Here is a 15,486-nt window from a genome sequence, read left to right on the forward strand (position 1 = left end):
GGGACAACATATTTGGCAAAAGGAACTGTTGGGCTCATAGGAGAACATTGGGTAATCTGCTTCACCCTGTCATGTGACATTATTATCTGCTTCCCTATGGGACTACTACTTCCAGCTAGCCTGCACCATAACACCCATCATCCCCTTGGGTATTACACAGTAACAGGATAGCATAATCTACCAGGGCACCATGTCCTCCGTATACCATATAATACGGGGGTCTCCTTATCTGGACAAGAGACATTTGGGCCCCTCAAACACCAGGACCTGGATGCCATCATCTTCTCTGCACCACTTATAGGCACCACCCCGGTAGTGGCACTACAAGAATCAGCATGCCATTACCTGTGGTTGAGCCATTGATTGATATATTCCTTCCTCACTCTTCATGACTTGCTGAGACTTATAGTCCCTTTCTTAGTGCTGAGTCTGGTTTTTGCTTCCATTGTAACAATAAGTAATGGGAGCGACAATAAATGTGATAAGTATTGGGGTAATTAATGTAAATCCATCTCCTTGCGTAAAATGATTACGGATGAGCGGATCGGCCGGTATTTCAGGTTTTCTTCCCGTCAGCTGACACGGATGACAAAATACTTAAAGGAGTCGTAATAATGATTCTTCAGACCCGACCAGACACAAGACATAAATCAAAGGAGATGATCGTGTAGGTCATGGACAGAGAGGGCGCCGCATGTAGATGATATCTCTCTCCTCCTGCTGGTGGCGCTGGTGGGCACACGGTCAGACTGACCAATCACATTACAAGCTCATCCTCTGGTAGACATGATAAGGGATCTGTAAAGTCCAGCAAGAGACAACCCCATCTATGGACAATACACATATATATATATATATATCCCAACCAAAGATACAGCACCAGTCACAAGGTCCAGTATAATGCTTTATTGTGCTCTAGAACACACGTACGACGTTTCGGCTCAGTAGCATTGAAAATTGATGCTTGCAAAAGGCTACTGAGCCGAAACGTCGTACGTGTGTTCTAGAGCACAATAAAGACTTCTATTATACTGGACCTCGTGACTGGTGCTGTATCTTTGGTTGGGATGTATGGATTGAAGCTGCGGCACGCTATTGGATACTATTGGACCGTACTAGAGGTGATCCGGTAATGATTCTTCTTTGGGAAATATTTATATATCATTCAATAAGTTTTCAGAGCTTTTCACTTTTTTCACATTTTGTTATATTGCGCCCCGGGCTAAAGAAAATAAAGTTTTCCCCATCATTCTGCCCTCAATAGTAAAAAAAGGAAGCAGATTTTCCAAAATATTTGCACTCTACTGTGAACTGCACTGTATGGACATGGATACGGTGAACTGCACTGTACGGACATGGATACGGTGAACTGTACTGTATGGACATGGATACGGTGAACTGTACTGTACGGACATGGATACGGTGAACTGTACTGTACGGACACGGATACGGTGAACTGTACTGTACAGACACGGATACGGTGAACTGTACTGTACGGACACGGATACGGTGAACTGTACTGTACGGACACGGATACGGTGAACTGTACTGTACGGACACGGATACGGTGAACTGTACTGTACGGACATGGATACGGTGAACTGTACTGTACGGACACGGATACGGTGAACTGTACTGTACGGACATGGATACGGTGAACTGTACTGTATGGACATGGATACGGTGAACTGTACTGTATGGACATGGATACGGTGAACTGTACTGTATGGACATGGATACGGTGAACTGTACTGTACGGACATGGATACGGTGAACTGCACTGTACGGACATGGATACGGTGAACTGCACTGTATGGACATGGATACGGTGAACTGTACTGTATGGACATGGATACGGTGAACTGTACTGTACGGACACGGATACGGTGAACTGTACTGTACGGACACGGATACGGTGAACTGTACTGTACGGACACGGATACGGTGAACTGTACTGTACGGACATGGATACGGTGAACTGTACTGTACGGACACGGATACGGTGAACTGTACTGTACGGACACGGATACGGTGAACTGTACTGTACGGACACGGATACGGTGAACTGTACTGTACGGACATGGATACGGTGAACTGTACTGTATGGACATGGATACGGTGAACTGTACTGTACGGACACGGATACGGTGAACTGTACTGTACGGACATGGATACGGTGAACTGTACTGTATGGACATGGATACGGTGAACTGTACTGTATGGACATGGATACGGTGAACTGTACTGTACGGACATGGATACGGTGAACTGCACTGTACGGACATGGATACGGTGAACTGCACTGTATGGACATGGATACGGTGAACTGTACTGTATGGACATGGATACGGTGAACTGTACTGTACGGACACGGATACGGTGAACTGTACTGTACGGACATGGATACGGTGAACTGTACTGTACGGACACGGATACGGTGAACTGTACTGTATGGACACGGATACGGTGAACTGTACTGTACGGACATGGATACGGTGAACTGCACTGTACGGACACGGATACGGTGAACTGTACTGTACGGACACGGATACGGTGAACTGCACTGTATGGACATGGATACGGTGAACTGTACTGTACGGACACGGATACGGTGAACTGTACTGTACGGACACGGATACGGTGAACTGTACTGTACAGACACGGATACGGTGAACTGTACTGTACGGACACGGATACGGTGAACTGCACTGTACGGACATGGATACGGTGAACTGTACTGTACGGACACGGATACGGTGAACTGTACTGTACGGACATGGATACGGTGAACTGTACTGTACGGATACGGTGAACTGTACTGTACAGACATGGATACGGTGAACTGTACTGTACAGACATGGAAAGGTGAACTGTACTGTACGGACACGGATACGGTGAACTTTACTGTATGGACATGGATACGGTGAACTGTACTGTACGGACACGGATACGGTGAACTTTACTGTACAGACATGGATACGGTGAACTGTACTGTACGGACACGGATACGGTGAACTGTACTGTACGGACACGGATACGGTGAACTGTACTGTACGGACAGGGATACGGTGAACTGTACTGTATGGACATGGATACGGTGAACTGTACTGTACGGACACGGATACGGTGAACTGTACTGTACGGACACGGATACGGTGAACTGTACTGTACGGACACGGATACGGTGAACTGTACTGTACGGACACGGAAACGGTGAACTGTACTGTACGGACACGGAAACGGTGAACTGTACTGTACGGACACGGATACGGTGAACTGTACTGTACGGACACGGATACGGTGAACTGTACTGTACGGACACGGAAACGGTGAACTGTACTGTACGGACATGGATACGGTGAACTGTACTGTACGGACACGGATACGGTGAACTGTACTGTACGGACACGGATACGGTGAACTGTACTGTACGGACACGGAAACGGTGAACTGTACTGTACGGACACGGATACGGTGAACTGTACTGTACGGATACGGTGAACTGTACTGTACGGATACGGTGAACTGTACTGTACGGATACGGTGAACTGTACTGTACGGACACGGATACGGTGAACTGTACTGTACGGACACGGATACGGTGAACTGTACTGTACAGACATGGATACGGTGAACTGTACTGTACGGACATGGATACGGTGAACTGTACTGTACGGACACGGATACGGTGAACTGTACTGTACGGACACGGATACGGTGAACTGTACTGTACGGACACGGATACGGTGAACTGTACTGTACGGACACGGATACGGTGACCTGTACTGTACGGACACGGATACGGTGACCTGTACTGTACGGACACGGATACGGTGACCTGTACTGTACGGACACGGATACGGTGACCTGTACTGTACGGGCACGGATACGGTGACCTGTACTGTACGGGCACGGATACGGTGAACTGTACTGTACGGACACGGATACGGTGACCTGTACTGTACGGACACGGATACGGTGACCTGTACTGTACGGACACGGATACGGTGAACTGTACTGTACGGGCACGGATACGGTGACCTGTACTGTACGGGCACGGATAGGGTGAACTGTACTGTACGGGCACGGATAGGGTGAACTGTACTGTACGGACACGGATACGGTGAACTGTACTGTACGGACACGGATACGGTGACCTGTACTGTACGGACACGGATACGGTGACCTGTACTGTACGGGCACGGATACGGTGAACTGTACTGTACGGGCACGGATACGGTGAACTGTACTGTACGGGCACGGATACGGTGAACTGTACTGTACGGGCACGGATACGGTGACCTGTACTGTACGGGCACGGATACGGTGAACTGTACTGCACGGGCACGGATACGGTGACCTGTACTGTACGGGCACGGATACGGTGAACTGTACTGCACGGGCACGGATACGGTGAACTGTACTGTACGGACACGGATACGGTGACCTGTACTGTACGGACACGGATAAGGGTATCACAGCTCAGCTTTCCTTTTACCAGAGCTCGTTGTGATATAAAAGCTGAGCTGTGATTGGTTACTATGGGCTGAGAGCTGAGCTGTGATTGGTTGTTATGGGCTGAGAGCTGAGCTGTGATTGGTTACTATGGGCTGAGAGCTGAGCTGTGATTGGTTGTTATGGTCTGAGATCTGAGCTGTGATTGGTTACTATGGGCTGAGAGCTGAGCTGTGATTGGTTGTTATGGGCTGAGATCTGAGCTGTGATTGGTTGTTATGGGCTGAGAGCTGAGCTGTGATTGGTTACTATGGGCTGAGAGCTGAGCTGTGATTGGTTGTTATGGGCTGAGATCTGAGCTGTGATTGGTTGTTATGGGCTGAGAGCTGAGCTGTGATTGGTTACTATGGGCTGAGAGCTGAGCTGTGATTGGTTACTATGGGCTGAGCGCTGAGCTGTGATTGGTTGTTATGGGCAGCACCAGACAGACTGGGTTTTATGGAGAATGATAAATAATGTGTGAACAGTGACTATAGGGTCCTGGCTGTTAAAATGAAGAGATCATCCCATAGATCACATGGGACGCGGAGACTACAGGGGCAGAATTGTCGCAGTTGCGGTTTTTGTCTCTGTTCACACTTAGTGCATCATCATTATTTGTTCTTATTAAACATAATAGCTGAATATGACAATAAAGATAATAAACATTTGATGGTTTCACTTCTTTTTTTATTTTTTTTTGTAGACGTCACAGGAACAGGAGCTGGAGGAGTTAATGAGCCGCCGCCAGCTTCAGTCATGGCCGCCACCGGCCTCACGTCATGTTACGTGCGCAGACTTCTCCGCGGCGGCCGCTGTTGTTTTGGCCTCAGTTAAGATGGCGTCGTTACTATGTGTCTCCCTGATGACGTCATACGCAGCCGGCCGGTGTCAGGCGCGGGGCGGGGCGGAGCGGAGACTGGAAAGTTTTACTCAGAGTCGGAGGAGAGTTTTGGCGGCGGCGGAGCCGGAGGATCCATGAAGAGGAGGAGGGTGAGCGGGGTGAACTACAAGTACCAGCATGACCGGGGGGAGGACTGTATGTGAGGATCCGGCATCAGACGCGACAGAGGACAATGAGGGCGACACATGGGGGGTCAGGAGCTCTGTCCAATATGGTGGGTGTCAGATGATGATTGGGGCAGTAGGTGGGTGTCAGATGATGGGGGCAGTAGGTGGGTGTCAGATAATGGGGGCAGTAGGTGGGTGTCAGATAATGGGGGCAGTAGGTGGGTGTCAGATGATGATGGGGGCAGTAGGTGGGTGTCAGATGATGATGGGGGCAGTAGGTGGGTGTCAGATGATGGGGGCAGTAGGTGGGTGTCAGATGATGATGGGGCAGTAGGTGGGTGTCAGATAATGGGGGCAGTAGGTGGGTGTCAGATGATGATGGGGCAGTAGGTGGGTGTCAGATGATGGGGGCAGTAGGTGGGTGTCAGATAATGGGGGCAGTATGTGGGTGTCAGATGATGATGGGGGCAGTAGGTGGGTGTCAGATAATGGGGGCAGTAGGTGGGTGTCAGATAATGGGGGCAGTAGGTGGGTGTCAGATAATGGGGGCAGTAGGTGGGTGTCAGATAATGGGGGCAGTAGGTGGGTGTCAGATGATGATGGGGGCAGTAGCTGGGTGTCAGATGATGATGGGGGCAGTAGGTGGGTGTCAGATAATGGGGGCAGTAGGTGGGTGTCAGATGATGATGGGGGCAGTAGGTGGGTGTCAGATGATGGGGGCAGTAGGTGGGTGTCAGATAATGGGGGCAGTAGGTGGGTGTCAGATAATGGGGGTAGTAGGTGGGTGTCAGATGATGATGGGGGCAGTAGGTGGGTGTCAGATAATGGGGGCAGTAGGTGGGTGTCAGATGATGATGGGGGCAGTAGGTGGGTGTCAGATGATGATGGGGGCAGTAGGTGGGTGTCAGATAATGGGGCAGTAGGTGGGTGTCAGATGATGATGGGGGCAGTAGGTGGGTGTCAGATGATGATGGGGGCAGTAGGTGGGTGTCAGATAATGGGGGCAGTAGGTGGGTGTCAGATAATGGGGGCAGTAGGTGGGTGTCAGATAATGGGGGCAGTAGGTGGGTGTCAGATAATGGGGGCAGTAGGTGGGTGTCAGATGATGATGGGGGCAGTAGGTGGGTGTCAGATAATGGGGGCAGTAGGTGGGTGTCAGATGATGATGGGGGCAGTAGGTGGGTGTCAGATGATGGGGGCAGTAGGTGGGTGTCAGATAATGGGGGCAGTAGGTGGGTGTCAGATAATGGGGGTAGTAGGTGGGTGTCAGATAATGGGGGTAGTAGGTGGGTGTCAGATGATGATGGGGGCAGTAGGTGGGTGTCAGATAATGGGGGCAGTAGGTGGGTGTCAGATGATGATGGGGGCAGTAGGTGGGTGTCAGATGATGATGGGGGCAGTAGGTGGGTGTCAGATAATGGGGCAGTAGGTGGGTGTCAGATGATGATGGGCGCAGTAGGTGGGTGTCAGATGATGATGGGGGCAGTAGGTGGGTGTCAGATGATGATGGGGGCAGTAGGTGGGTGTCAGATGATGATGGGGGCAGTAGGTGGGTGTCAGATGATGATGGGGGCAGTAGGTGGGTGTCAGATGATGATGGGGGCAGTAAGTGGGTGTCAGATGATGATGGGCGCAGTAGGTGGGTGTCAGATAATGGGGCAGTAGGTGGGTGTCAGATGATGATGGGGGCAGTAGGTGGGTGTCAGATGATGGGGGCAGTAGGTGGGTGTCAGATAATGGGGGCAGTAGGTGGGTGTCAGATAAGGGGGGCAGTAGGTGGGTGTCAGATAATGGGGGCAGTAGGTGGGTGTCAGATAATGGGGGCAGTAGGTGGGTGTCAGATGATGGGGGCAGTAGGTGGGTGTCAGATGATGATGGGGGCAGTAGGTGGGTGTCAGATGATGGGGGCAGTAGGTGGGTGTCAGATAATGGGGGCAGTAGGTGGGTGTCAGATAATGGGGGCAGTAGGTGGGTGTCAGATGATGATGGGGGCAGTAGGTGGGTGTCAGATAATGGGGGCAGTAGGTGGGTGTCAGATAATGGGGGCAGTAGGTGGGTGTCAGATAATGGGGGCAGTAGGTGGGTGTCAGATAATGGGGGCAGTAGGTGGGTGTCAGATGATGATGGGGGCAGTAGGTGGGTGTCAGATAATGGGGGCAGTAGGTGGGTGTCAGATGATGATGGGGGCAGTAGGTGGGTGTCAGATGATGATGGGGGCAGTAGGTGGGTGTCAGATAATGGGGGCAGTAGGTGGGTGTCAGATAATGGGGGTAGTAGGTGGGTGTCAGATGATGATGGGGGCAGTAGGTGGGTGTCAGATAATGGGGGCAGTAGGTGGGTGTCAGATGATGGGGGCAGTAGGTGGGTGTCAGATGATGGGGGCAGTAGGTGGGTGTCAGATGATGGGGGCAGTAGGTGGGTGTCAGATGATGGGGGCAGTAGGTGGGTGTCAGATGATGGGGGCAGTAGGTGGGTGTCAGATAATGGGGGCAGTAGGTGGGTGTCAGATGATGGGGGCAGTAGGTGGGTGTCAGATGATGGGGGCAGTAGGTGGGTGTCAGATGATGGGGGCAGTAGGTGGGTGTCAGATAATGGGGGCAGTAGGTGGGTGTCAGATAATGGGGGCAGTAGGTGGGTGTCAGATGATGATGGGGGCAGTAGGTGGGTGTCAGATGATGATGGGCGCAGTAGGTGGGTGTCAGATGATGATGGGGCAGTAGGTGGGTGTCAGATGATGATGGGCGCAGTAGGTGGGTGTCAGATGATGATGGGGGCAGTAGGTGGGTGTCAGATGATGATGGGGGCAGTAGGTGGGTGTCAGATGATGGGGTCAGTAGGTGGGTGTCAGATGATGGGGGCAGTAGGTGGGTGTCAGATAATGGGGGCAGTAGGTGGGTGTCAGATGATGATGGGGGCAGTAGGTGGGTGTCAGATGATGGGGGCAGTAGGTGGGTGTCAGATGATGGGGTCAGTAGGTGGGTGTCAGATGATGGGGTCAGTAGGTGGGTGTCAGATGATGGGGGCAGTAGGTGGGTATCAGATGATGGGGGCAGTAGGTGGGTGTCAGATGATGGGGGCAGTAGGTGGGTGTCAGATGATGATGGGCGCAGTAGGTGGGTGTCAGATAATGGGCGCAGTAGGTGGGTGTCAGATGATGGGGGCAGTAGGTGGGTGTCAGATGATGATGATGGGGGCAGTAGGTGGGTGTCAGATAATGGGGGCAGTAGGTGGGTGTCAGATAATGGGGGCAGTAGGTGGGTGTTGGGGGAGTGAATGACTGTGGGGTAAGGAGGAGGATGACAATGGAGATAGGTCACGGATGGTGATGAGGGTTGAGGATGACGCAGCAGCTGAAACAATGTTTTTCTACCATGTACCTTCCTGTGAAATGAATGTGCATGCACGTGTAGATGCATCATGGGAGACGTCCTGTCCTCGATGTCAGGAGAAGAGATGCATCTGGTGGCCCAAGAGATTTCTCCCATGATGATCATCACAACTGTCCCCAGTTACAGTAGGACATGCAGCTCTGGAGCACAAACTGCTGCTCTTCCCCGTGCGTCCATGTTGACTATTAGGACCTCAGGATTAATTCTCAGTTTGTTTCCAGTTAGCAGAGGGGGTGCGGAGCTCGGACCGCCAAAAGACTCGCTCAGCGGTGGAGAAATCCTCTGAGGATGAAGCTGAAATCTGCAGCTCGGAAAAGAGGAGAAACACGGTGAGAACCCGAGGTCTCTACAGCCTGAAATATTCCTATATGGTTTTCTTCCTCTGTGTATATCAGTGTTTCCCAATCAGGTGCCTCCAACTGTTGCAAAACTACAACCCCCAGCATGCCCGGACAGCCAATGTCACTCAGAATAGGAAAACTCAGTCATCTATTGTGTATAAATGGCGCTTGACTTGTATTCTGTTTGTTTTAGGCGTCAACCCGCAAAATGTCCAATAGAAAGATCAGTGACCAGAATAGCGGACTACCAGGTGATGGCGCCAAGAAAGGTGCAAGAAGGAGGTGCCCGAAGGTGACGGTCCGCTCCCGCGTCACTGCTCGCCCGGTGTCTAGACCCAGCGACTACGCTTCATATCAAGGGTTAACAGACGACAGCAATGACAGTACGGCGCTGTATCCAGACGGCCGCGGGGTCTGCGCAGACAACAGCCCCTTCTTGGATGAGGACAGTAACCAACCAATGCCACTCGGGAGATTCTTCGAAAATGCGGATCTGATGCAGGTGAGAACCGGGTCAGACTACACCAGGGATTGTTCGTAGTCTGTCGCCATGGAGACACGTTGTTGGGTTGGGATGATAATCATTGTATATTGGAGGCGTTTATTTCTTGTTGTTCCCATATTGTAAGAACCGTGGAGAACGATTCGGGCACTTACAGGATCGGTGACATATTGTAAGAACCGCGGAGAACGATTCGGGCAATTACAGGATCGGTGACATATTGTAAGAACCGCGGAGAACGATTCGGACACTTACAGGATCGGTGACATATTGTAAGAACCGCGGAGAACGATTCGGGCACTTACAGGATCGGTAACATATTGTAAGAACCGCGGAGAACGATTCGGGCACTTACAGGATCGGTGACATATTGTAAAACCGCGGAGAACGATTCGGGCACTTACAGGATCGGTGACATATTGTAAAACCGCGGAGAACGATTCGGGCACTTACAGGATCGGTGACATATTGTAAGAACCGCGGAGAACGATTCGGGCACTTACAGGATCGGTGACATATTGTAAGAACCACCGAGAACGATTCGGGCACTTACAGGATCGGTGACATATTGTAAGAACGGTGGAGAGCGATTCGGGCACTTACAGGATCGGTGACATATTGTAAGAACCACCGAGAACGATTCGGGCACTTACAGGATCGGTGACATATATTGTAAGAACGGCGGAGAACGATTCGGGCACTTACAGGATCGGTGACATATTGTAAGAACGGTGGAGAACGATTCGGGCACTTACAGGATCGGTGACATATATTGTAAGAACCGCGGAGAACGATTCGGGCACTTACAGGATCGGTGACATATTGTAAGAACGGCGGAGAACGATTCGGGCACTTACAGGATCGGTGACATATTGTAAGAACGGCGGAGAACGATTCGGGCACTTACAGGATCGGTGACACATATTGTAAGAACGGCGGAGAACGATTCGGGCACTTACAGGATCGGTGACATATTGTAAGAACGGCGGAGAACGATTCGGGCACTTACAGGATCGGTGACATATTGTAAGAACGGCGGAGAACGATTCGGGCACTTACAGGATCGGTGACACATATTGTAAGAACGGCGGAGAACGATTCGGGCACTTACAGGATCGGTGACATATTGTAAGAACGGCGGAGAACGATTCGGGCACTTACAGGATCGGTGACATATTGTAAGAACCACCGAGAACGATTCGGGCACTTACAGGATCGGTGACAAATTGTAAGAACCGCGGAGAACGATTCGGGCACTTACAGGATCGGTGACATATTGTAAGAACCGCGGAGAACGATTCGGGCACTTACAGGATCGGTGACATATATTGTAAGAACCGCGGAGAACGATTCGGGCACTTACAGGATCGGTGACATATTGTAAGAACCACCGAGAACGATTCGGGCACTTACAGGATCGGTGACATATTGTAAGAACGGCGGAGAACGATTCGGGCACTTACAGGATCGGTGACACATATTGTAAGAACGGCGGAGAACGATTCGGGCACTTACAGGATCGGTGACATATTGTAAGAACGGCGGAGAACGATTCGGGCACTTACAGGATCGGTGACATATTGTAAGAACCACCGAGAACGATTCGGGCACTTACAGGATCGGTGACACATATTGTAAGAACGGCGGAGAACGATTCGGGCACTTACAGGATCGGTGACATATTGTAAGAACGGCGGAGAACGATTCGGGCACTTACAGGATCGGTGACACGTGGGAAGCCTATCAGGCTGAATTTGTGGGAGGGGCTTTGGCTATTTAACATCCATCGGCCCCTCCCTCTGGGCGTATGCTGGGTTGGCGAAATTGCGGGGGTTCTTTCGTTGCGTACGCTGGGTCAGGTGTGTGGTGGTGCAGGTAAGTGCCGGGTGACCGGCAGGTTTCTTTACTGGGGCCCTGGTCTGTTGCTATTGCTCCCCTCGTTTGGCGGACAGGCTCCGGCACCCAGCGTGTTATGTTAGGCGGCGGTCCGTCGGTGCAGCGCATGCCCGGGCTGGCCGCAGCGTATACGGTCTCTGGGTCCAGCAGCAGCTGGCGGCATGGCAAGCGCGGGGAGACGCGACCCACGTGGGTCTCCCTGTGCCGGCGTCTCACGTGCAACACGGGGCTCTGAACGGGCGGAGTCACAGCATGCCAGTGAGCCGACGGTATAGCTCCACGGATGGCCAGCAGGTGGCGCTGAAAAAAAAAAAAAAAAAAAAGGTGTGTGTGTGAGGAAATGTTAGGCTTACAGAGAGTATTGGTACCATACAGTAATAGGGGCTGGCTCATGGTGCACCGGTGTCAGGCCACGGTTCCTGACACATGCACTATCACAGACAAGGGGCAGCTTGTAAAGTTTATAATACGATAATTCATATCACTGTGGCTCGGTTTAGGGGGGGGGGTGGTCATGCATATCGGGGTAACGGGTCAGAAGCGTGGGGTTGGGGTAGTTTCAGGCATAGGGGGGGGGGGGGTAAGGGGGGGTCAGCAGGTATGGGGTCAGAGGTAGTAGGTGGCGCGTAAACCATATGGTTAGTACACTGTTAGTTTCTCTTGCAGTTTAGGTGGGCTGTATCCAGTTAGGTGGTCGTTACGTTCCTGGTCATTGCAAATTCGGCTACGGTCAGTACCAACCGTACGGCGGTTGTTCATGTTATTTATTCACGTTTCACGATGGTCATCACTTTCGCTAGCAGACGCTAGTTCACGTCATTTCAGTCAAATGCTTGATACTCCTGTTACATTAGTTAAGGTTACGCACTACTGCTGTTACACATAGGCCCTGAATTACTGTATATCTGACTCGACATGTCAGATAGGGTTCAAGGCGTCATTGCTACTGTCACGCATACAGTGCATTTCGTTTACACAGGTAGTGGTCACTGCGATCTTGACTCTTCTTCAAGGGTGACCACTCGCCTGCGGTGGTTGCTGACACGTCTTCAGAGCCATCGCTAGTTAGTTAGAAACGGTGCACACTGTAATCTTGACTCGCAGTCAGGATGTGTTCACGGTTTAATTATTCATGACTATACGCGTCATGCACACATTCTCGGTCAGACACACGGTCAGGCCTCGTTTCAAACTATTCAGGTGGTACTCTGGGGTCGCACTGGCACTACGGTCAGCACTCTTGGGTTCGGCCACATTTCACGGGCAGTCTGCAGCTGTAAGCTAACATTAAGTATGTATTCGGTTGTTTGCAGGGTTACAGTCGATTTGCTGTTCGTTCAGACGTCTTACTGTTGTGTTACAGTGGTGGTAAGGTCAGTCAGTACTCAGCGAGGGGGGTACACGTTTCTCATATCTGGTGACTCACGATTACCGTTTTGTTTCCCCGGCACCCGTTACGGCCCGGACAGGTCATGTCTCACGTGTCAGACATAGAGGACCCGATGTCCATCCCTGATACACCAGCTAGAAGCTCCGTGCGAGGGACGCCCTCCTCTGCAGCTTACAGGGCTTGGACGATCCCTAAATTGATGGAGGAGTTGCGCAAGAGAGCAATTCCATTTCCAGCAACCGCCCGAAAAGCAGAGTTGTACAAACTCCTCATGGCGGATCAGGGGGCTGGCGACAGTCAGGAGGGGACCTCGAGCCAGTCCACCCTCTCTGAACTGCATGCAATGATGACTTCCATGTTGGGCAGGCTGGATTCTCTGGAGAGAAGGGGCATTCAGGGGCCTCCAGCTCCAGCAGTATTGCAGGCGCCAACGCCTACACAGATGTCTGCCCCTGTTCCGGTAGGCAACCCAGGTAGGCGCTCTGGGCCACCAAGGGTGTCACCAGTCCATTTTGTCCCAGCGGCCCTGAGGAAAGACATACTGGAAGGGAAGGACATCAATTTGGCGGCCCTGTTGCTATCTGCCTTTGACGTTGAGGACACTAGAACGGTAGCATGCGCTGACTTATCTGTTGTCCTTAAGAGTAAGGACACCAGGCTGAAACGGAAGCTAAATATCCACGAGTTTGTCATTGCCTTCAGCAAATACAGGGAGGTGATATGCTCAGCCAGGCCGGAGCGCAGAGAGGAGCTCGACCTGTATTTGCTGAGGGTTACGGAATACGCTTACAAATACGGTGGTACCCATTTCTACGATTATCATAGAAGTTTCTCAGCCATGGCAGCGGCGGCCTTCAGCCAAGATGGGTATCTCACAGACTGGAGCATCGAAGATTCACAGATGTTCTGCAGCCACTTCGCAAATCTCAAATTCCCCGCATGTGCCGCCTGTCAATCAATCACGCATACTACGGCGTGGTGTGTAGGGCTGGCTCAACAGGGCGAGCAGGGCACTATCAGACCGTCCACTTCCACGGACAGTTTCAGCAGGTCCGCACCTGCCGTGGATAAGTTGGGCCGTCCAGTACACTACCTCGGAGGCTCACAAATTTGTAACAACTATAACATGTCTTCGTGCAACTTCAGCAATTGCAGGTTATTACACGTCTGCTTCTACTGCTTCAGGGCACATCCGGGCTCTGCTTGTAGGCAGAAAGGGCCAGCATGACTAGGCGGGGTACGTACCCCAGTCCTGGCCGCTCTGCTCGCGGATCACCCGGACCCAGATTGGGTCCAATGGTTGATTAATAGTTTTGTTAGAGGCTTCCACGCCGGCATGGTCACACTGCCGCAGGCCACATTTGAATGCGACAATCTGTTGTCTGCCGTAAACGATCCCGCTGTTGTCACTGAATTAATAAATGCTGAGCTAATGAAAGGTTATATGATTGGCCCCTTGTTAGTTTCTCCATTCAGGTCTTGGAGGGTCAGTCCGGTAGGGGTGGTAACAGGCAAGTTCAATGGGAAAAAGAGACTGATATTTGACTTGTCGGCTCCTCATGGGTCACGTATTCCCAGTATCAACTCTCTCATTCCATCCGAGGAGTTTAGCATGCATTATTCTTCCATAGACCAGGCTATTCAGGTCATCTTGGCGCTCGGCCCAGGGACTTGGATGGCGAAGGCGGATATCACTGACGCCTTCAAGTTGCTGCCATTGCACAGGGACCAGTGGCAATGGTTTGGGCTCAAATGGCAAGGGGCATATTACTTTGCTTCCAAGTTGACGTTCGGATGCAAGAGCAGCCCGTGGCTGTTTGACCAACTGGCCCAGGCATTGCACTGGCTGCTGGTTAATGTCTCTGGATGCAGCCAGGTCATCCATTACTTGGATGACTTTCTTCTGCTCAGTCGCCCGAGGGAAGAGCCGGACCAGTTGGTCAGATTGCTAAAACTGTTCACTGATATTGGGGTGCCAGTGTCTCCCAAGAAAACGGTCGGTCCAACTAAGTGTCTCACCTTTCTGGGAGTAATCCTAGATTCAGTCGCAATGCAAGTCAGCTTGCCCACTGACAAACTCAACCGTATCAGAGACACTATTCATAAGTACACGGTCTCACAGGTCACGACCAAGGGCGAGTTGCAGAGCTTGCTGGGAATGCTGGCATTTGCTATGCGAGCAATCCCGCAGGGTAGAGCGTTTGTATCCAGAATATTGTCTTTGCTGCATGGTGTCCCTCATCAACACAGTAGGGTTTGGTTAGATTGTCAAGCCCTGGCTGACCTGAACATGTGGGATAGGTTCATGGCACAATGGAATGGGACGGCCATGTTTGTCCCGCCAGCCTCCGAGTTGTCCCCCAAGATCTGCACTGACGCGTCATCTTCCATCGGTTATGGTGCAGTGTGGGGCAGCAGGTGGATGGCGGGCCAATGGTCCAAGCAGGTAATGGCTCTGGCAGG

The 15,486-nt window shown here is 51.6% G+C and overlaps 1 protein-coding gene across 2 annotated transcripts in view; it reads left to right on the forward strand.

Annotated features, from left to right (window-relative positions):
* Nucleotides 1–5,154: 5,154 nt before the first annotated feature.
* Nucleotides 5,155–15,486, forward strand: part of C10H1orf174 (chromosome 10 C1orf174 homolog) — a 30,721-nt gene continuing 20,389 nt past the window's right edge. Inside the window, exons 1-3 of one of the 2 annotated variants that reach the window (XM_056541662.1) lie at nt 5,155–5,487; nt 9,116–9,223; nt 9,429–9,737. In XM_056541662.1, the coding sequence (XP_056397637.1) occupies nt 5,347–5,487; nt 9,116–9,223; nt 9,429–9,737 (558 nt within the window). In that variant the 5' untranslated portion in view covers nt 5,155–5,346. Of the gene's footprint in view, nt 5,613–9,115; nt 9,224–9,428; nt 9,738–15,486 lie in introns of both variants that reach the window. The other variant, XM_056541663.1, reaches the window with a different exon arrangement.

The sequence above is a fragment of the Hyla sarda genome, chromosome 10 (assembly GCF_029499605.1).
Source record: "Hyla sarda isolate aHylSar1 chromosome 10, aHylSar1.hap1, whole genome shotgun sequence".
NCBI lineage: Eukaryota > Metazoa > Chordata > Amphibia > Anura > Hylidae > Hyla > Hyla sarda.